Source organism: Diaphorina citri, unplaced genomic scaffold (assembly GCF_000475195.1).
Source record: "Diaphorina citri unplaced genomic scaffold, Diaci psyllid genome assembly version 1.1 scaffold1325, whole genome shotgun sequence".
Taxonomy (NCBI): domain Eukaryota; kingdom Metazoa; phylum Arthropoda; class Insecta; order Hemiptera; family Psyllidae; genus Diaphorina; species Diaphorina citri.
In genome coordinates, this window is record NW_007378753.1 from 25698 (window position 1) to 48657 (window position 22960).

The 22960-nt window shown below is 40.9% G+C and overlaps 3 protein-coding genes and 1 long non-coding RNA gene across 4 annotated transcripts in view; 3 read left to right on the top strand and 1 right to left on the bottom strand.

The window, feature by feature from the left end:
• Positions 1-391: 391 nt before the first annotated feature.
• LOC113469980 (UPF0329 protein ECU05_1680/ECU11_0050-like) lies at positions 392-1239 on the bottom strand. Its single transcript, XM_026828083.1, has 2 exons — positions 1231-1239; positions 392-1150 (listed from the first exon to the last, which is right to left on the bottom strand). The coding sequence occupies exon 2, from the start codon at positions 1089-1091 to the stop codon at positions 747-749; it is 345 nt and encodes a 114-aa protein (XP_026683884.1). The 5' UTR covers positions 1092-1150; positions 1231-1239; the 3' UTR covers positions 392-746.
• A 6284-nt stretch (positions 1240-7523) lies between these two features.
• Positions 7524-9420, top strand: LOC113469981. Its single transcript, XR_003393224.1, has 3 exons — positions 7524-7623; positions 8017-8179; positions 9402-9420. It is a non-coding gene; the product is annotated as an uncharacterized LOC113469981 (long non-coding RNA).
• A 487-nt stretch (positions 9421-9907) lies between these two features.
• LOC113469983 lies at positions 9908-19624 on the top strand. Its single transcript, XM_026828085.1, has 8 exons — positions 9908-9963; positions 11493-11913; positions 16118-16206; positions 16610-16772; positions 17260-17543; positions 18326-18518; positions 18660-18860; positions 19601-19624. The coding sequence occupies exons 2-8, from the start codon at positions 11563-11565 to the stop codon at positions 19622-19624; spliced, it is 1305 nt and encodes a 434-aa protein (XP_026683886.1). The 5' UTR covers positions 9908-9963; positions 11493-11562.
• A 109-nt stretch (positions 19625-19733) lies between these two features.
• LOC103515349 overlaps positions 19734-22960 on the top strand; it is a 28758-nt gene continuing 25531 nt past the window's right edge. The window contains exon 1 of the mRNA XM_008480291.2: positions 19734-20064. Coding sequence (XP_008478513.2) covers positions 19957-20064 — 108 coding nt within the window. The 5' untranslated portion in view covers positions 19734-19956. The remainder of the gene's footprint in view (positions 20065-22960) is intronic.

Below are 22960 nucleotides of genomic sequence, written 5' to 3' on the forward strand. Positions count from 1 at the left end.
GACCCTCGCCTAGTACCGACCCAAGAGAAAATAAACAAACCATGCTAATGAATAGAAGCGTCCTAAACGGAGCCTTGACCATAGTACTGACCCTCGCAGAAAATCAAGAAATCGGGCTGAGTATTTTTTTCTGCGATGGTCGATGGTGTCGGCCTCTCTCTCTCTCTTTCTTTCTCTTTCTCTCTTTCTTTCTCTCTTTCTCTCTCTCTCTCTCTCTCTCTCTCTCTTATTCCTGCAATCTGATTGGTTCCTTCATTTTGGGTTGATCACTCATTGCTGTCACATTGATCTGGTTGAACTATATGTATTTATATAAAATTTACAACTAAGTATGTACAATGTGGGATTGAAAAAATCCATATGACTATGAATCAACCCTCTTTTTTCTTTCTTTCTTTCTCTCTCTCTCTCTCTTTCTTTCTCTTTCTCTCTTTCTTTCTCTCTTTCTCTCTCTCTCTCTCTCTCTCTTTCTCTCTCTCTCTCACTCTAATTCATCCCCAGGCACGGATATAAAACTCTCATTCGAGCTCGATCCCGTACTCATCGTCTCCTCTCTCTCCCTCTCCCTATCTCCCTCTCCCTTCCTCTCCTCTTCCCTCTCTCCCTTCCTCTCCTCTTCCCTCTCTCCCTCCTTCTCCCTACTCCTCTCTTCGTCTCTCTTCTCCTCCTTGCTTCCCCTCTCTCGCTCAGAAGATGACTGCACAGTGCTCCCTCCGCTTCCCTTTTCCTTCTCCTTATGCTTATGTTCATGCTTGTGCTTCTTCTTGTGATGCTTCTTCTTCTTCTCCTTCTTCTTCTTTTCCTTCTTCACTTTCCCGCCCTCCTTCCTTCTCCCTACTCCTCTCTTCGTCTCTCTTCTCCTCTTTGCTCCCCCTCTCTCGCTCAGAAGATGACTGCACAGTGCTCCCTCCACTTCCCTTTTCCTTCTCCTTATGCTTATGTTCATGCTTGTGCTTCTTCTTGTGATGCTTTTTCTTCTTCTCCTTCTTCTTCTTTTCCTTCTTCACTTTCCCGCCCTCCTTGTGCTTTTCCCGGCCCAGTGGGTCGAGTTTCTCCTTGGGGGCCGGGCCGGGAATGTGCTTGGAGAACATTCCCGGCTCGAAGTTGGCCGGGCCGGTGCTCGAACTGGTGTTGCCCGGACTTGAGATACCTGTGGGGGGAGAAAATGATAGAGTATCACTTTATTATTATTAAGGCCAGCTCCCTTGGCGTAGTGGTCACTGCGCTTACCTTGTACGTGGGAGACCCGGGTTCAATTCCTGGTGGGGTTAAAAAATTTGCATCATGCAAATGATTGATTAAGTTACTGGCTGTTGCGGGGCCCACTCAGCCTCGTGAGGAAAATGAGTAGCTATGTAATATAAATGCGCATAGCGACCGGTGCCACCATGGTAGGTTGAGTGCTGGATTATTGAGGTATTTGGATAATGTTACAATGCTACAGTGAGCACCAAAGTTGGGATATAATAATACAAAGAAACGGCATTTATTTATTTAAGATCGGCATATAATTGTGGTCAAATTCTCAAATTATATTGAGGATAAAATTCCATACCTCGGCTGGGATTGAGCCCACGCCCTCCTGTTTACCAGGCGAGCGCCTTGACCACTACACCACCGAGGTAGGTGGTGACCTCCGTTAATACTCTTCCCTTGGGGGAAAAAAGGGGGGGGGATATATAGTCTCACAAGAGGGAAGATAGGTAGGTTGTCCACCTTTAAGGTTTACAGACATGGACAAACGAACGAAGTGGGGAAAAAAAGTGTCACTCAAAATCGAAATATTATCACCTCTCAAAGTGCTCTGTATTTACTTAACAAAACCTGAAACCTGTACAATATGTACATACACGAGTCCTATTGTACACAAAGGACCCTGTTTCGATAAACAGATTGATATTCCAACCAAAGAGAGGACACGAGGACCCTATTGTTAAACAAATAATGGATAGGGACTTTTACAACTATACAACACATACAGATTCCGCCTCTTTCAAAAATTCCGATTAAAAAAACAGGCTAAAACAGCCTGTTAGCTTCACAGCCCTGTTAAGCCTATAGAAGTCAAATAGAACTTAACAGGCTGTTAGCTTAACATTCCTATTAAGGGCTGAAAAAATATTGGTGAAATACACCCTAAACTTTTTTTTGACAACTGGTGGTTTCGAACCTGAGTTCCTTGAGATCACAAGTCCAACGTCCTGCCTCTCAGGGGGAATGATATTTGTGACAAGCAGCATTTAAGTATGCTTAAACACAACTAAAAATTCCTTTTCTACTCTGACTCTCAGCTACTTTGGTTGCTAATACATACCTATAGTGTGTCCAGATCAATGTGACAGCAAAAAAAAATAGGCATTGTTGCCAAACATGTCACATCTGCAATGGTAGAGAATCTTTAAAATATATTGCACAGTGCTTCCTCCGACAGTGAAACAAAGTCAGGTAAGGCGATATCCACCTTACCTGTTCTGGAATCCAACCTCTGAACTCTGCCTCTCAGCTACTTTGGTTGCTAATACATACCTATAGTGTGTCCAGATCAATGTGACAGCGAAAAAATAGGCATTGTTGCCAAACATGTCACATGTGCAATGGATTGGTAGAGAATCTTTAAAATATATTGCACAGTGCTTCCTCCGACAGTGAAACAAAGTCAGGTAAGGCGATGTCCACCTTACCTGTTCTGGAATCCAACCTCTGAACTATAGAGTCTATTCAGTCAGTATGTAGGTCAGGTCCCACTAAAAAGAGTGGTTCTTTTTTTCTAACTCACTCACTCACTCTTTAAATCTCTCTACTTTGTAAAAACAAAGTAGAAAAGGAATTTTTAGTTGTGTTTAAGCATACTTAAATGCTGCTTGTCACAAATATCATTCCCCCTTACACTTTGATAAATTTTGACTTGAACCACCAACCTCCAGATCCAAAGTCCAATGCAATTTTGATTCCTTTCTGAAGTTCTCAGTGCTATGCACTTCTGTCTTGCATTGAACAAATATTTTTGTTTCAGACAAAGTAAAGATTTCTCAAGTTGTCTAACTCAGGAGAGTTTGTCTCAGTGATTAGCTAATCAAATATTTACGCACTTGAAAAAATACATTGTTGTTTACCTCTTGAGGAGAAGACAACAGTGTAGGTATTGTGTAGGTAAATAGGGACCTCTTGAGACAAACACAATGTAAGAGATTAATGTGTTGAGTGTTGAGCCTACCTATAATGTTTGTATTATCTCATTAGATTTCATGTTAAAGATAAAAAGAAAGTTCTTTTAGGGTGCTTGGATTTTTTTGGAGTTTGAGGGATAAGTTTGAGGAGGACTTTAGAGAAAAGAGATGGAAGCATTTGATAGAAGGGTATGGAGGGGTAGGATAAAGGAGGATAATGCCGACCCCAAGTATGATTGGGAAAAAGAGTAAAAGAAAGGAAGATTTAACACAGTGAAAAGTTAGTGTTGAGCCTACCTATAATGTTTGTATTATCTCATTAGATTTCATGTTAAAGATAAAAAAAAAAGTTCTTGTAGGGTGCTTGGATTTTTTTGGAGTTTGAGGAGGACTTTAGAGAAAAGGGATGGAAGCATTTGACAGAAGGGTATGTAGGGGTAGGATAAAGGAGGATAATGCCGACCCCAAGTATGATTGGGAAAAAGAGTAAAAGAAAGGAAGATTTAACACAGTGAAAATTCTCTAATTAAAATAGAAAATCAAATCAGGCATTAAAACAAGGAAATGAATCTTATCAAACTTGTGAAATGAGGTATGATGAAGTAGCAGTATTATTTGAATCATGTAATTTTCAAAGTCTATCAGCTTTGATATCTAATTAAGAGATCAGTAAAGGTTCCTTGAAATCACACTTTATCAATGAAAAGGCTTGATTGATGTTTCACACCTACGGATGTCCATACGAATAAATAGGTGAAGGTCTGAGGTCTACGTAGGTATAAGCCCAACAGTATCATGTTTCATTGAGTGAAACAGATCAGTAAAGGTTCCTTGAAATCACACTTTATCAATGAAAAGGCTTGATTGATGTTTCACACCTACGGTACGGATGTCCATACGAATGAATAGGTGAAGGTCTGAGGTCTACGTAGGTATAAGCCCAACAGTATCATGTTTCATTGAGTGAAATATTTGTTTAACGAAGTACTATGGGGGGTCATGCCTAGAATGGAAAGTGCCAGCCTAGTTAGCTTAGTTGGTAGTGCGTCTGCCTTGTAAGCGCTAGGCCGCGGGTTCGATTCCTGCCCGGGGCGGATTTAATTAGGCCGCGGGTTCGATTCCCACCCGGGTCGGATTTTATCCTGATGGGATAATGTTCGTTCTCGGAACGGCTGGCTTTTTTCCTCTTAGGAAGGTTTTCTTTGGCAAAATTGTATTCCACAAATGCCAGCTAGTAGGGCCTACCAGCTATTGTTTAAAATCAGAAGCAATATAATTTTCTATCAGTTTCCACTATCTGTAATATTTCACCTCCTTTGTCTTCAAGTAAAACTATTAACAATTGTACCTATACATGATCCATAAACCCACTCTTTCAGACACAGTATACCATACACCTATTCTTTTATTGTGACCTTGTGTTCACACCAATGATTTCATTGTGGAAAAAACATGATACCGGCCATGTGACTATCTCATATACACCCATAGCTGAAAGTCTATGATTAACTGAAATTGTGTTATGTAACATGATCTTTATGTAACCACTCAGGTAGAATAGATGTGAGTGAGCAAGTTACATAAAAGAACTACTTTTCTGTGGAATACTGTGATCAGAACTTTTTAGTCCTGTTTGTGGCCATGTGACTATCTAATATACACCCATAGCTGAAAGTCTATGATTAACTGAAATTGTGTTATGTAACATGATCTTTATGTAACCACTCAGGTATAATAGATGTGAGTGAGCAAGTTACATAAAAGAACTACTTTTCTGTGGAATACTGTGATCAGAACTTTTTAGTCCTGTTTGAGCAAGATCCTGAGGAGATACTTTTGCAGGCTTAGAGTCTATTCAGTCAGTATGTAGGTCAGATCCTGATGTGATTATTTGACTGAGAAGACCACTAAAAAGAGTGGTTCTTTTTTTCTAACTCACTCACTCACTCACTCTTTAAATCCCTCTACTTTGTAAAAACAAAAACAAAGTAGAAAAGGAATTTTTAGTTGTGTTTAAGCATACTTAAATGCTGCTTGTCACAAATATTACACTTTGATAAATTTTATGACTTGACTTTGACTTGAACCACCAACCTCCAGATCCAAAGTCCAATGCAATTTTGATTCCTTTCTCAAGTTCTCAGTGCTATGCACTTCTGTCTTGCACTTGGATTGAACAAATATTTTTGTTTCAGACAAAGTAAAGATTTCTTAAGTTGTCTAAGTTGGGAGAGTCTGTCTCAGTCTCTCAGTGATTAGCTAATCAAATATTTACGCACTTGAAAAAATACATTGTTGTTTACCTCTTGAGGAGAAGACAACAGTGTAGGTATTGTGTAGGTAAATAGGGACCTCTTGAGACAAACACAATGTAAGAGATTAATGTGTTGTGTGTTGAGCCTACCTATAATGTTTGTATTATCTCATTAGATTTCATGTTAAAGATAAAAAGAAAGTTCTTGTAGGGTGCTTGGATTTTTTTGGAGTTTGAGGGATAAGTTTGAGGAGGACTTTAGAGAAAAGAGATGGAAGCATTTGATAGAAGGGTATATGACTTCACGTAACGTGATCCTGATGGTAGTGTGTTTCTACCTGTAGAACTACGTTTTCCTTGTTCCACACACTCACTCTCAGGTAGACCTGATAGAGTCAGGTCTACCTGATAGTGTGTGTCCTCATCAGGTATCAGGTAGACCTGACATTCGAACCTTTTCAGCCGTACCTGTCAGGTCTACCTGATAGTGAATGGCTGGCCTTAAACTATTTTCTTTATTCTCTCCCTCAGGTGCTGACGCTGTTCATTCTCACCGACCTCGTCCGCTCGGCCCAAGTCCCCTCTGACCTCTCCATCTCCTCCATCCAATCACATCCACTCCTCCACATCCTCAAGTTCTCCCTAGACTACCTGTCCACTCTCCAGCTGTCCACACATCTACTGAAAGATACCGTTAGTATTCGTATCAAGGCGCTCCTGTGTCTGCTTATACATACGTGTCTGGGGAAGATCAAGCATAACAGGTAAAGAAAATCTGGTGTGAACATCACACGACTTTCTATTACATTTGCGGACTACATATTTGAAAAAAGAAAAAAGTTTATTTATTTACCTATTTTTACACATCTGTTGAGAGATACTGTTAGTATCTGTATCAAAGCCTTATTGTGTCTATGTCTGCTCATCCATAATACGTGTCTGGGAAAGATCAAGCATAACAGGTAAAAAAAAAAAATATTAATAAATGGGGTCAGCTCCCATGGTGTAGTGGTCACTGCACTCGGCTTGCACGTGGGAGACCCGGGTTCGATTCCCGGCGAGGTCAAAACTTTGTCATGCAAATCAGTGATTCCGTGACTAGCCGTTGCGGGGCCCACTCAGCCTCGTCAGGAAACTGAGTAGCTCTGTAATATAAATGTGTATAGTGACTGGTGCCAGCATGGTAGGTAAATATTGAGCGCTGGATTATTGAGATATTTGGAAAGTACTACTATGCTGCAGTGAGCACCAAAAGTTGTGATATGATAAGTGATAACACAAAGAAACGGCATTTAATTGTTATTAATCATGTTAATTTGTTAATATTGTCGAATAAAAGTAACACTATTACTATTACAGGGAGTTCGTCAAGTACATCATCCAATATCATGGGATCCTGTCCACCCTGATTAAGATAGTAGAAGATGTGGTCAGTCATATTGTGAGAGGTGGGGGGCGAAGTAACGTGGGAAAGGCCTTATTAACGGGTCGATGGTTTTAAATCTTGGCGGACTTTGTCAGCGATCCGAAACGGAGGCTAGGCGAGTAGTGAACTGATAAATTTTCTACGCGTGAAGCGCGAATGAGCGAAAAGTTGAGCGTTTCAAGTTCGGGGTTTCGCTTATAGAGCAGTCCTAAATTTTCAAGCTTTGTAAGAGAGGAAAAATGTTTTTTTTTTTGAGAGAGAGAGAGATTTGACAGAGGGAACTGTAACTGCTATGGTCTTATCGTCCCGAAATCTAAGAGAGAAGGAAGACAGGATAGGAGAAAGCCAGCCGTTCCTTTAATAAAACCTTGACGATATTATGGAATATGAACTTTGAAATGGCTGACGTTCTTCTAAATGTTGACGACTGACGTACAGAAGGCACAGAACTCGGTGGTGTACTTAGTGGTCAAGACACTCGTCTGGTAAACAGGAGGGCGTGGGATTGTGGGTTCAATCCCAGCCGAGGCTTTGCGGTGGAAGTGTTCGTAGTATGTTCGTCGAAATCAAAAACACTCTAGGTGTCGAAAATAACGCGTTGACGCTGTAGAGTTTTTTTTTCTTTACGCTGACTAGTCAAGTTTCAAGGAACTAATCAATTAAACCATCAACTTTACTGTGTTTCAGAGATCATGCTGGTTTGAGAACGTGATTCATGAAGTACTGCGACAGCGAGACGATGGTATTCCAGGAGATACTATCCTGTCCTCATTCAGGTGAGTTGAGTGGAAGAGAATGTCTCGAAAAATACCTAAGGACTAAGAAATGTAAAAAACACCATGAATAGGTAAATCATTTTTTAACATATTTGAAACTAAACAATACCAAGTTCTTTTTTTTTAATTCTCATGTCTAAAATTTCGACATTCCAGGAACAAGTGGGTATCACTTGCCCCGGGACCCAGGGCAATGTGATACCCACTTGTTCACAGAGGCTGCTGTATGACGATGTATTTTAGATGTGTTTGGGTGAAGATGACCTCGGGAATCTCCGGAAATACTCGGTATCTCCCGAAATCACTAGCATTTTTTTATCATCTATTGTTGAATCCCGATTTAACCTATTGACCATTATTTTATGTATTATTATTATTTTCCTTTTTTTTCAGCACAAACAGCCATGTTGTGAGTCTCATCGCGTCGGAATTTCTCGTGGATGTACATCGGGTGTGTTCGGGTTCGGGCGAAGATGACTTCGGCAATCTCCGGAAATATTTGCTCCGAGGGAGAGGCGCTAAATGTTTGGCTGTCCTGTGCGCCCTGGGAGTACAGGTAATAATAATAGTGTTTATTTATATTTTATACTGCTCACATAGGACTGCAAAGTCCCTTTACTCCAGCAGTAGGCTACCAATATTAATGTGGTCAAATTATGTTCAGGATAAAATTCCATACCTCGCCTGGGATTGATTTTATTTTTTCGAGAGAGCTTTGATAGAGGAAACTGTAACAACGGAGGTCTTATTGTCCCGAAATCGAAGAGAGGACAGGATAGGAGAAAACCAGCCCTTCCGAGAATGAACCTTATTTGTTTAGGATAAAGTTCGCCCCGGGGCGAACTTTATCGCTTACAAGACAGTCGCTGCTGGCAAGCTAACTAGTTTGGCAATTAACCTGTCATTTTATTTCTATGAATTATATTCCCTCTAGGAAAACCTTATTGCAAAATAAGAAGCAACATAACAACCTTCAGACAAATGCTAATTCACTAACTCATCAGTAATTTTCCTTATAAACATATTTACTTGTTTTCAATTTATGATGCTATGATTCATGGCGATTTTTCTCTTTGATACCTTGTTCTTAGGCCAGCCACTCACTATCAGGTAGACCTTATCAGGTCCGCCTGTCAGGTCTACCTGATACCTGATGAGCACACACACTATCAGGTATGGCTGAAAAGGTCCGTCCGTCAGGTGTGCCTGATACCTCATGAGCACATACACTATCAGGTAGACCTGACAGGCGGACCTGATTAGGTGTACCTGTCAGGTCTACCTGATAGTGAGTGGCTGGCCTTGCAAACAGATTGTAATAGTGTTTATTTATACTGCTCACATAGGACTGAAAAGTCCCTTTACTCCAGCAGTAGGCTACCAATATTAATGTGGTCAAATTATGTTCAGGATAAAATTCCATACCTCGCCTGGGATTGAACCCATTCCTCCTGTTTACCAGGCGAGCGCCTTGACCACTACACCACCGAGGCTTTGAAGGCCATATTCACGTTTACCAGTGTTTATACTTACGTAGTACCTATGGGATTTTACGTACGTATGTCCAAATTTTCACTCTGCCTTGTAAGCGCTAGGTTGCGAGTTCGATTCCCGTCCGGGGTGGATTTTATCTTAATCGGATAGGGTTCGTTCTCGGAACGGCTGGCTTTCTCCTAACCTGTCTTATTTCTCTCTTCGCTTTCGGGACGATAAAACCTTGGCAGTTACAGTTGACAATGCTCTTTAATTAATTGATTTACCATCGTTTCCTCTCCCAGGACATGTCCTGCAGCAAAGTAACCTGTCATTTTTTTTCTATGAATTATATTCCCTCTAGGTCTAGGAAAACCCTTTCGCAAAATAAGAAGCAACATAACAACCTTCAGACAAATGCTAATTCACAAACTCATCAGTAATTTTCCTTATAAACATATTTACTTGTTTTCAATCTATGATTCTATGATTCATGGCGATTTTTCTCTTTGATACCTTGTTCTTAGGCCAGCCACTCACTATCAGGTAGACCTTATCAGGTCCGCCTGTCAGGTCTACCTGATACCTGATGAGCACACACACTATCAGGTATGGCTGAAAAGGTCCGTCCGTCAGGTGTGCCTGATACCTCATGAGCACATACACTATCAGGTAGACCTGACAGGCGGACCTGATTAGGTGTACCTGTCAGGTCTACCTGATAGTGAGTGGCTGGCCTTGCAAACAGATTTGTTATTGATCACCTTATGGTTGTTTTCTTTGAGAAATAGTCTAGGAAGGAAAAGATTGAAGGCCATGTTCATGTTTACCAGTGTTTATACCAACGTAGTACCTATGGGGTTTTACGTACGTATGTCCAAATTTTCACTCTGCCAGCTGCCTTGTAAGCGCTAGGTTGCGAGTTCGATTCCCGTCCGGGGTGGATTTTATCTTAAACAGATAAGGTTCGTTCTCGGAACGGCTGGCTTTCTCCTAACCTGTCTTATTTCTCTCTTCGCTTTCGGGACGATAAAACCTTGGCAGTTACAGTTCGCTCCATCAAACCTCTTTAAGGCGTGAATGAGCTTGTAATTAAAACGCTTTATTATTATAAAAAAAACCTCTTTAAAAAATCTCATTTCCTCTCATAGGTACTCCATGAAATCAGTTAAGTGTATAGTAAAGAGAAGAAGAGCTAGATATTAATACATTAAAGTTCAAAGAAATACTCAGTATTTTATCTACTTTTTTTTCTTATCTACATACTGAGTTATGAATGTTTCACATATCTCTGCTGCTCACTAAATTGATTGGGTCTAAAATTAGATTCCGTTCAACCTCGGAATGAATGTAGTAGCTTCATACAATCAATGAACAAACAGATTTGTTATTGATCACCTTATGGTTGTTTTCTTTGAGAAATAGTCTAGGAAGGAAAAGATTGAAGGCCATATTCACGTTTACCAGTGTTTATACTTACGTAGTACCTATGGGATTTTACGTACGTATGTCCAAATTTTCACTCTGCCTTGTAAGCGCTAGGTTGCGAGTTCGATTCCCGTCCGGGGTGGATTTTATCTTAATCGGATAGGGTTCGTTCTCGGAACGGCTGGCTTTCTCCTAACCTGTCTTATTTCTCTCTTCGCTTTCGGGACGATAAAACCTTGGCAGTTACAGTTCGCTCCATCAAACCTCTTTAAGGCGTGAATGAGCTTGTAATTAAAACGCTTTATTATTATAAAAAAAACCTCTTTAAAAAATCTCATTTCCTCTCATAGGTACTCCATGAAATCAGTTAAGTGTATAGTAAAGAGAAGAAGAGCTAGATATTAATACATTAAAATTCAAAGAAATACTCAGTATTTTATCTACTTTTTTTTCTTATCTATACTGAGTTATGAATTTTTCATACATCTCTGCTGCTCACTAAATTGATTGGGTCTAAAATTAGATTCCGTTCAACCTCGGAATGAATGTAGTAGCTTCATACAATCAATGAATTACAAAACTCAATCAATGAAATACTGTGATTTGGTAGTGCGTCTGCCTTGTAAGCGCTAGGCCGCGGGTTCGATTCCCGCCCGGGGCGGATTTTATCCTGATGGTATAATGTTCGTTCTCGGAACGGCTGGCTTTCAGTAGTTACAGTTCCCTCTATCAAACCTCAAAGAAGAAAGAATAAAATCAGGTTTACTGGCTTTCAGTAGTTACAGTTCCCTCTATCAAACCTTAAAGAAGAAAGAATAAAATCAGTTTTTTTTTTATATATAAATTTATTTTAAGGATTTTCTCTTTGTCAGCAGTTACGGTTCTCTCTATCAAACCTCTCCACCTCCTCCTCCTCCTTCATTTATTTATTTTTTAAAGTAAAACCCCTCTTATCTGTTTCATTTCAGATCTAACTTCGAAACACACTCTCTCTCGTGAACAGCGCGGTTTCATGTGAACCACCCCCGTCCTGTGCCAATGGAAGAGAATGAAACAGCAGAACACACTCTAGATTCCGCACAGAACACAGCCGTCCCGACTGTGAGTGAAACATCAGCCGTCCCGACGACTGTCAGTGAAACAGCACCGCTCTCCTGTGAAATAGACGGAAATGAAACCCGTGCCTTTGAACGATTGCTAGATTCCGTGCAGAAACTTCCGGGTAGCTCTGTCCCTGCCTTGACGACTGTGAGTGAAACAGCGCCGACTGTGAGTGCAACAGCGCCGCACTCTGGTGAGACAGACGGTAATCTCGATGAAACACGTCCGGCCAGTCGACTCAAGAAGATTTGGAGCTCGTTTGTTACGTGTGAGCCCAACACTTACACTGTGAGTATTTCATTTGTTCAAATCTATAGATTTGAAAAAAAAAAAGTTCTTAACATAAATTTTAAAAATTGCCGCCGGGACAGAGGGTTAGAAAAAATGCCCAACATATCCCACGCTATCCTTGGTTAAGTTACCACTCCAATGCAAAACTGTAGAAACAATATCCTATCTCACCTCGTCCGAGCTCATCTCAGCGTCCCACGCTATCCTTGGTTAAGTTACCACTCCAATGCAAAACTGTAGAAACAATATCCTATCTCACCTCGTCCGAGCTTATCTCAGCCCTGTACATAAACACACCCAGCATCAGCAAATTCACCAAAAGCCTTAGGCTGTGTTTATGAACAGGGCTGAGATGAGCTCGGACGAGGTGAGATAGGATATTGTTTCTACAGTTTTGCATTGGAGTGGTAATTTCAAATGTCTGTGTGACCACTGACTCCTTTTTTTCCACTTTCATAAGTTATACATTATTATTATTATTATGAGGATATTCACTCATTTATTGAGGTATTTCGCATATACATAGGCTCACAAAAACAATATGTATAGCTATTTGTTCCACGGCTCTTCCCAAGATACTTGAAATTGGTTCGTGGGACATAAAAAATTGGTTACTTTCCTTAACCTTTCCTAACCTTGCTCAGTGGACTCAGTTTTGAAAACAGCCTGTATATATAACAGCCTCTCAGTTGTAGTGGTCAAGGCATTTCCTTGATTAACAGGAGGACATGGGTTCAACCCCAGCATAGGTATTTTTTTATTTATTTATTTTTAAAGGTTTGACAGAGGGAACTGTAACTGCTATGGTCTTATTGTCCCAAAAATCGAAGAGAGAAGGAAGACAGGATAGGAGAAAGCCAGCCGTTCCGAGAACAAACATTATCCCATCAGGATAAAATCCGCCCCGGGCAGGAATCAAACCCGCGGCCTAGCACTTACAAGGCAGATGCACTACCAACTGCATAGGTATTTTGTAAACAAAATTATAAAGAATGTTCTGTTTAACTGTTAGCATAAACTGGGACATCTCTTGTTCTAAGTTTTCAGTTTAAAGCACTATTGTTTATTATTAGAGGTAATTTGACTCTTCAATCCCATTTAAGCAGTATAAATCAACACCTATACCTTATCCATTTGAATATGGCAGCAAGGAGTCATCGACCCAAAATGAAAGAACCAATCAGAATGCGAGAACTCCTTGCAACCCAACACTTACACTGTGAGTATTTCATTTGTTCAAATCTATAGATTTGAAAAAAAAAAAAGTTCTTAACACTATAGTGTGCTCTTAACACTTAAAAGTTCTTAACACTATAGTGTTAAGAACTTTTTTATAGTGTTAACACTATAGTCTTAAGAACTTTTTTTTATAGTGTTAACAATATAGTGTTAAGAACTTTTTTTTTGTCAGCCTAATCTGTATTTTCCTTTTTCGGATATGACTGGAACCGGAACCGGTTTCCTTTTGGAATCTGAGTTTTTAAGTTCAACACGTTGGCTGCCAAAGCATATTCTATGGTAGTAAGTTCTTAACACTATAGTGTTAAGAACTTTTTTTTATAGTGTTAACACTATAGTGTTAAGAACTTTTTTTTATAGTGTTAAGAACTTTTTTTTGTCAGCCTAATCTGTATTTTCCTTTTCCGGATATGACTGGAACCGGAACCGGTTTCCTTTTGGAATCTGAGTTTTTAAGTTACTGTATAGTGTTAAGAACTTTTTTTATAGTGTTAACAATATAGTGTTAAGAACTTTTTTTTTTGTCAGCCTAATCTGTATTTTCCTTTTCCGGATATGACTGGAACCGGAACCGGTTTCCTTTTGGAATCTGAGTTTTTAAGTTCAACACGTTGGCTGCCAAAGCATATTCTATGGTACCCAGAGGCCCCCATGTGTGAAAACAACTCTCTGAATGAGAGACAAATAACGAACGAAATAAGGTTCTCTCTCGGAACGGCTGGCTTTCTCTTATTCTTTCATCCTATCTTCGATTTCGGGATAAGACCTCTGGTGTTACAGTTCTCTCTAATCAAACCTGTTTTTTTTTATATTATTACTATTATTATTTTCCTTTTTTTTCCTTTTATTTTTAAGTTTTTGTTCTTACCTTTCCCGGGCTTGATGGGTTTGTCCCAGGTTGTATAGTTACCCCCGTCAGGCACACCATCAGACATTAGAGTGCATGTGTGAAAAAAACTCCCTGAATGAGAGACAAACAAAAAACGAAATAAGGTTCTTTCGCGGAACGGCTGGCTTTCTCTTATTCTTTCCTCTTAACTTCGATTTTGGGATAAGACCTCTGGTGTTACAGTTCTCTCTAATCATCTAATCAAACCTGTTTTTTTCATTATTACTATTATTATTTTCCTTTTTTTCCTTTTATTTTTAAGTTTTTGTTCTTACCTTTCCCGGGCTTGATGGGTTTGCCCCAGGTTGTATAGTTACCCCCGTCAGGCACACCATCTGACATTAGAGTGATGCCACCCTAGGGCCATGAACCCGCGTACCCCAAGGTTGAGGTCTCTGAGAATAACTGTGTAGTTCCCCGCGTCATTTACCTTGAATTTCAACCCATCATACAGGGTGGTCCAGAGTTACCTGACGGCTTTTTTTTTTTTTAAGAGGTTTGACAGAGGGAACTGTAACTGCTATGGTCTTATCGTCCCGAAATCGAAGAGAGGAGGAAGACAGGATGCCCTCATCAAGCCATCATACAGGGTGACCCAGAGTTACCTGGCGGCTTTGATTTGCCCATTACTTTGTTATAACTTGTCGTAGCTTGTTGAAATTAATATCACCAAGTTCAGAACTAAATGAGCTTTTGTAGACATTAGAGTGATGCCACCCTGGGGCCATGAACCCGCGAACCCCAAGGTTGAGGTCTCTGAGAATAACTGTGTAGTTCCCCGCGTCATTTACCTTGAATTTCAAGCCCTCATCAACCCATCGTACAGGGTGGTCCAGAGTTACCTGACGGCTTTGATTTGCCCATTACTTTGTTATAACTTGTCGTAGCTTGTTGAAATTAATATCACCACGACTTTGATTTGGCCATTACTTTGTTATAACTTGTCGTAGCTTGTTGAAATTAATATCACTAAGTTCAGAACTAAATGAGCTTTTGTTACAATGTAGTCGTGGACCCCACAACATCGACCTCTCGCTGTGGTGGCATTTCTTAAAAGTAGTGCATTTTTGACTAATGCTCAGAGGAAGTTTTGCACCCATTGCTCGAATGGAAACACTCTTTTTTTCCAAGTCCCTTTAAGCCAGGTTGTTGTGAATTTTTTCATGGACCATTTTTGACTAATGCTCCGAGGAAGTTTTGCACCCATTGCTCGAATGGAAACACTCTTTTTTTCCAAGTCCCTTTAAGCCAGGTTGTTGTGAATTTTTTCATGGACCGACTAATGCTCAGAGGAAGTTTTGCACCCATTGCTCGAATGGAAACACTCTTTTTTCCAAGTCCCTTTAAGCCAGGTTGTTGTGAATTTTTTCATGGACCGCAGGCCAGGCGAGCTTTTATCTCCTATACTAGCAAAGCTAGGTGGGTGTTTACTACGCTTTGGCCGTACACAAGGCCATACAAGACTCTTGCTCATGGAAACTAATAATTGTGACGTCACAAAGTAGGAGGACATGGGAGAGAGGTGGGGGGCGGGGTAACGTGGGAAAGGCGTTGTTAACGGGTCGATGGTTTTAAATCTTGGCGGACTTTGTCAGCGATCCGAAACGGAGGCTAGGCGAGTAGTGAACTGATAAATTTTCTACGCGTGAAGCGCGAATGAGCGAAAAGTTGAGCGTTTCAAGTTCGGGGTTTCGCTTATAGAGCAGTCCTAAATTTTCAAGCTCTGTAAGAGAGGAAAAATGTTTAATCAAACCTTGACGATATTATGGAATATGAACTTTGAAATGGCTGACGTTCTTCTAAATGTTGACGACTGACGTACAGAAGGCACAGAACTCGGTGGTGTACTTAGTGGTCAAGACACTCGTCTGGTAAACAGGAGGGCGTGGGATTGTGGGTTCAATCCCAGCCGAGGCTTTGCGGTGGAAGTGTTCGTAGTATGTTCGTCGAAATCAAAAACACTCTAGGTGTCGAAAATAACGCGTTGACGCTGTAGAGTTTTTTTTTCTTTACGCTGACTAGTCAAGTTTCAAGGAACTAATCAATTAAACCATCAACTTTACTGTGTTTCAGAGATCATGCTGGTTTGAGAACGTGATTCATGAAGTACTGCGACAGCGAGACGATGGTATTCCAGGAGATACTATCCTGTCCTCATTCAGGTGAGTTGAGTGGAAGAGAATGTCTCGAAAAATACCTAAGGACTAAGAAATGTAAAAAACACCATGAATAGGTAAATCATTTTTTAACATATTTGAAACTAAAGGGGATCACAACAATACCAAGTTCTTTTTTTTAATTCTCATGTCTAAAATTTCGACATTCCAGGAACAAGTGGGTATCACTTGCCCCGGGACCCAGGGCAATGTGATACCCACTTGTTCACAGAGGCTGCTGTATGACGATGTATTTTAGATGTGTTTGGGTGAAGATGACCTCGGGAATCTCCGGAAATACTCGGTATCTCCCGAAATTACTAGCATTTTGTCATCATCTATTGTTGAATCCCGATTTAACCTATTGACCATTATTTTATGTATTATTATTATTTTCCTTTTTTTTCAGCACAAACAGCCATGTTGTGAGTCTCATCGCGTCGGAATTTCTCGTGGATGTACATCGGGTGTGTTCGGGTTCGGGCGAAGATGACTTCGGCAATCTCCGGAAATATTTGCTCCGAGGGAGAGGCGCTAAATGTTTGGCTGTCCTGTGCGCCCTGGGAGTACAGGTAATAATAATAGTGTTTATTTATACTGCTCACATAGGACTGAAAAGTCCCTTTACTCCAGCAGTAGGCTACCAATATTAATGTGGTCAAATTATGTTCAGGATAAAATTCCATACCTCGCCTGGGATTGAACCCATTCCTCCTGTTTACCAGGCGAGCGCCTTGACCACTACACCACCGAGGCTTAATCAATGTTTTTTGAAGAAGCAAAGAAATAAAAAGAGGAAGAAGAAAAAGAGTGTTCTAAAAAAAAACTAGGTTGTAACAATGCTCATTAATTAATTGATTTGCCATCGTTTCCTCTCCCAGGACATGTCCTGCAGCAAAGAGTTCACCTCGCTGCTCATCTCCCTCCAGAGTGCCATCAGTCTGGACTCTTTTTTTTTGAAGAAGCAAAGAAATAAAAAGAGGAAGAAGAAAAAGAGTGTTCTAAAAAAAACTAGGTTGTAATGCTCATTAATTGATTTACCATCGTTTCCTCTCCCAGGACATGTCCTGCAGCAAAGAGTTCACCTCGCTGCTCATCTCCCTCCAGAGTGCCATCAGTCTGGACTCTTCCACCCAATCCGGCCCTGGGGCCTACACCCCCGACCCCACCACACTCTCCGGCACTGGGGCGTCGTATATCCCCCAGCGTGAGGCGGTGTGTCTGTGCAGTACGTTGCAAACCAGTGGGGGCGTGAGGAAACGCTCGAACGAGGTTCAGTGTGCGGGCGCGCTTGGGCAGAATCAGCGGAGGAAAAAGTCGAGTGGGGCCTCCCGGAGATCTAGGTGAGGAAGGGGGGGCATTTATGAAATTAGATCACTAAAGGTAGAATCACATCACGTCACGTAAAGTCATGGGAAGTTAGAAAGATGCAGTTCAAAGTTTTCCCATAATATTGTAGGTGATTTCGTTCAGGATAACCACACTACTATCACGTGACGTGACGTGATAGTAGTGTGTTTCTACCTTAAAGCACTTGGTTAGTTCGCCGGATGTCCCGGGTTCGATTCCCGACGGAACCGGAAGTTTTTCCGGTTCTAGTAATGCTGTGATATCCTTGATAGTTGTGAAGAAGCTCTCTGCGTTATCACAAATAATGATTGTTGTTGTAGCGGCTTTAGCTTTCGCCGAATGGCGATAGCAGAATAAAGAAAAGATGTCTTTTTGTATCTGCTATACACCGGGGTGATGATCTCTAGCTCTAGCCATTTTAAGTTGGCTGACTCGTCAACCGCACACGCACCGCAGTCAACCATCGTGAGGACTTGTACTTGGTCCTTAAAAGCAGAGACGCTAGTCTTCTCTCTGTTTAACGTCCCCTAGCGAGACAACACAAATAATGATTCATGAGTGTTGGTTTGATACAATAATCCTGACAGTTAATGAGCTGCTGCACCTCAGAAAAGTAAAAAAAAAAAAAAATCCCATTTGGCTCTCTGATTCATGAGTGTTGGTTTGATACAATAATCCTGACAGTTAATGAGCTGCTGCATCTCAGAAAAGTAAAAAAAAAATCCCATTTGTATTCTATTTATAAATATCCCTTCCATTGTGTTTGTCCCCTCAGGAAACTGTCCCGCACCTCGTCAGCTCGGAGTACTCTTCTGTCCGCAGCCCTCAACGATAAGTCCGCCCTTCATCCCCCCGGTCATATAGCACCGGGACAGAACAGTCTAGTGCTAGTCGACACGACGAGCAGTGATAACGAGGACAGTCCCGGACAGGGCGGTCCTGTCCCGGTCAAATCACAAACCCTTCAGGTAAGGAATTCTACTGTCACCGGAAAAGAATAAATGGACTCCCATTTATTTTTCTGTCGCTGTCGCAAGGCGAGCGCAATGACCACTGCATCATGGGAGCTGACATAAAAACGTGATTAATTATTCAATTGTTTTCCATAGGTAACATACAACGCGCTGGACTTCGAGTATTTCACCAACGTGATTCATAGCGGTGACGAGGAGGAGAAGGGGGGAGAGGGGAAGACGAAGGAAGGAGGGGAGGGGAGAGGGCAGTTCCGGGTCAGCAAAGTGGTGGAGCCGTATGAACAGTATAGGAATCGCGCCATGGAGGAGGTGGTGTTTAGCAGCTACGACTTCAAGGTGAGTCCGTCCGAAGTGCTTGTTATAAAAAATAGAACAAGGTAAAGAAAATCAATGTGGTGTCAACATCACACGACTTTCCTTACCTATGCTATTAAATGGTGTCAACATCACACGACTTTCCTTACCTACGCTATTAAATTATTCTTAGCTGAGTTTCTTGGATATGATTTTGGGGGGTCTTCTCTCATAACTTCTCTAGAGTAGAATATGTTTATACTTTCAAATCAAAGAAAAAAATCCCTGTGACCGCATCTTTGTTTATACTGCCAGAATAAGACTGAAAAGTCCCTTTTCTCCCTCAGTCTAAACAAGGTCGTATGTACATAATAATTTGGTACATAATATGTATATCATATTTCACAAAATTTCGAATTATTTCAGCATATTCGGCACTTTTTCTGGCAATATCTTTATCATATTTGGACAATTTTGGAGATATCATTTTCCTTAAATTTATTAAAAAAAAAAAATTAAAAGGATTTGTGGACACACTACAATATTACGAGACACACTACATCTTTCTGACTCCGTAGTGTGTTTCTACCTCTAGAACTACGTTTTCATTGGTCCACACACTCACTCTCAGGTAGACCTGATAGAGTCAGTTCTACCTGATAGTGTGTGTCCTCATCAGGTATCAGGTAGACCTGACATTCGGACCTTTTCAGCTGTACCTGTCAGGTCTACCTGATAGTGAATGGCTGGCCTTAAACTATTTTCTTTATTCTCTCCCTCAGGTGCTGACGCTGTTCATTCTCTAACGGCGCTTGCTGCTGCTTTCCACACAAGATCCTGCTGAACAAAATCCACGCCTTGGTGAGCGGGAACGATAAGAAAATCGTCAGCCATTGTTTTCTTCTCCTGGCCGGTTGTTACCCAAGGAGTCTTTCAAGGCTATACAGATCAGTGTTGTCCTAGCGATACGTCTAGAGACATAGACTCCAACACTCTCAACATTCACATAATCAAACTCCTTCTGAACAATGGGGCTTGCTGCTGTTTTCCACACAAGATCCTGCTGAACAAAATCCACGCCTTGGTGAGCGGGAACGATAAGAAAATCGTCAGCCATTGTTTTCTTCTCCTGGAAAACATGCTGTACAAAGAGCTGAACTATTACTCCGGCTGTGTGCCGTGTAAATATTGTGACCTCGTTTTTGTGGAGAATAACGCGAATCTCCATGAAGGTTCGCCGAGTAAACTCAACGGTTGCTGAAAGATACTGTTAGTATCCGAATCAAGGCGCTCCTGTGTCTGCTTATACATACGTGTCTGGGGAAGATCAAGCATAACAGGTAAAGAAAATCCGGTGTGAACATCACACGACTTTCTATTACATTTGCGGACTACATATTTGAAAAAAGAAATAAGTTTATTTATTGACCTATTTTTACACATCTGTTGAGAGATACTGTTAGTATCTGTATCAAAGCCTTATTGTGTCTATGTCTACTCATCCATACGTGTCTGGGAAAGATCAAGCATAACAGGTAAAAAAATTCATTATTAAATGGGGTCAGCTCCGATGGTGTAGTGGTCACTGCACTCGCCTTGCACGTGGGAGACCCGGGTTCGATTCCCGGTGAGGTCAAAACTTTGTCATGCAAATCAGTGATTCCGTGACTAGCTGTTGCGGGGCCCACTCAGCCTCGTCAGGAAAATGAGTAGCTGTGTAATATAAATGTGTATAGTGACTGGTGCCAGCATGGTAGGTAAATATTGAGCGCTGGATTATTAAGATATTTGGAAAATACTACAATGCTGCAGTGAGCACCAAAGTTGTGATATAATAACACAAAGAAACTGCATTTTTTTTTTTTTTTTTTTAAATATTGTCGAATAAAAGTAACATTATTACCATTACAGGGAGTTCGTCAAGTACATCATCCAATATCATGGGATCCTGTCCACCCTGATTAAGATAGTAGAAGATGTGGTCAGTCATATGGATAATGCTAGGCTAGGGCGAATGCCCACTGGGCGGAAAATTAGTGGAAGTGCTAAAAATGAGTCTAGTGGAAAGGGAAATGACCTCCTCACTGGGCAGAAAATTAGTGGAAACGCCTCAAATGGGAAGGAAAGTGACTTTGAACCGGCTAAAAAAGGCACTGGGAAAGAGGAGATTGATGGAAAACTAGATGTGGGCGAAGAAAAGGTTGATGAAGAGATCGCTCTAAGTGAAGACAAACCTGAACCAAGTGAAGGAGTTCTAAGTGTAGAAAGTGTAGATAAAAGTGAAGCAATTGAAGGAACTGATAAAGGATGGGATAGAAGGATTGAAAGCAAAAGGAATGAAGAGCCTAGTGAACAAACTAACGCAAGTGATGAAGTAAATGTACATATTGAAAATTGCCAACGAAACATCGAAAGAGAAAAAATCGATAACAAGAGAAATTCAGCAGATACCTTTACAAATGTTGAAAAAGGTCACAAAAATACGAAAGATGACTTTACAAATTTAGAAAACGGTGACAAAAGGAATATAAATAGTCTTACCAATAGATTCGTAGACCTCTCCACCCAACACAGGGAAAGCTTGGACGCTCAATGGACCACGTATCTGTTCAATCTAACCTTCACCATTCTCATCCTATACAAGCACATAATCAAGTATTACAACACCAACGAAGAGAAGTTCAACATTTTCCTTCAAATCCTGAACAATCTGGTGAATAATAAGAACATCAACACGACCATAGTCAAGGGAAAGGAGGTTGAAGATGGTAAAGGGAAAGATGGTGCTAAAAGGCAGTGAACCGGCTAAAAAAGGCACTGGAAAAGAGGAGATTGATGGGAAACTAGATGTGGGCGAAGAAAAGGTTGATGAAGAGATCGCTCTAAGTGAAGACAAACCTGAACCAAGTGAAGGAGTTCCAAGTGTAGATAAAAGTGAATCAAGTGAAGGAACTGATAAAGGAAAGGACAGAGGCAATAAAGAGAGTAATAGGAATGAAGAGCCTAGTGAACAAATTATCGCAAGTGAAGAAGTAAATGTGCACGTTGATAATTGCCAACAAAACATGAAAAACGGGGAAAAAGTCAAGAGGAATTCAGTAGACACCCTTACAAATATGGAAAAAGGTCACAAAAATATTGAAGATAACTTTACAAATTTAGAAAATAAAACCAATGTACATAGTCTTACCAATAGATTCGTAGACCTCACCACCCAACACAGGGAAAGCTTGGACGCTCAATGGACCACGTATCTGTTCAATCTAACCTTCACCATCTCGTCTGGTAAACAGGAGGGCGTGGGACTGTGGGTTCAATCCCAGCCGAGGCTTTGCGCTGTAGAGTTTTTTTCTTTACGCTGACTAGTCAAGTTTCAAGGAACCAATCAATTAAACCATCAACTTTTCTGTGTTTCAGAGATCATGCTGGTTTGAGAACGTGATTCATGAAGTACTACGACAGCGAGACGATTCTCGTCCTATACAAGCATATCATCAAGTATTACAACGCCAATGAAGAGAAGTTCAACATATTCCTTCAGATCCTGAACAATCTGGTGAACAATAAGAACATCAACACGACCATAGTCAAGGGAAAGGAGGTTGAAGATGGTAAAGGGAAAGATGGTGCTAAAAGGCAGCAGGTGATTCACGAATTGCTTCTGATTAAAATAGCCCGCCATGTGAATAACAAACACAAGATGATCCTGTTTAACCTGGTTAACGATTTAATCTTGGGTGTTCAACAAGTGAAAGCCAAACTTGTCCGCGGGCAAGAAACTAGTGGTAGGTTGAACAACTTCGTTCAAGAGAGCGCTGAGAACGCCTACCACCACGTACATATACTGGGTCCACTATCCTGTCCTCATTCAGGTGAGTTGAGTGGAAGAGAATGTCTCAAAAAATACCTAAGGACTAAGAAATATAAAAAACACCATGAATAGGTAAATCATTTTTTAACATATTTGAAACTAAAGGGGATCACAACAATACCAAGTTCTTTTTTTTAATTCTCATGTCTAAAATTTCGACATTCCAGGAACAAGTGGGTATCACATTGCCCCGGGACCCAGGGCCCAGGGCAATGTGATACCCACTCGTTCACAGAGGCTGCTGTATGACTATGTATTTTAGATGTGTTTG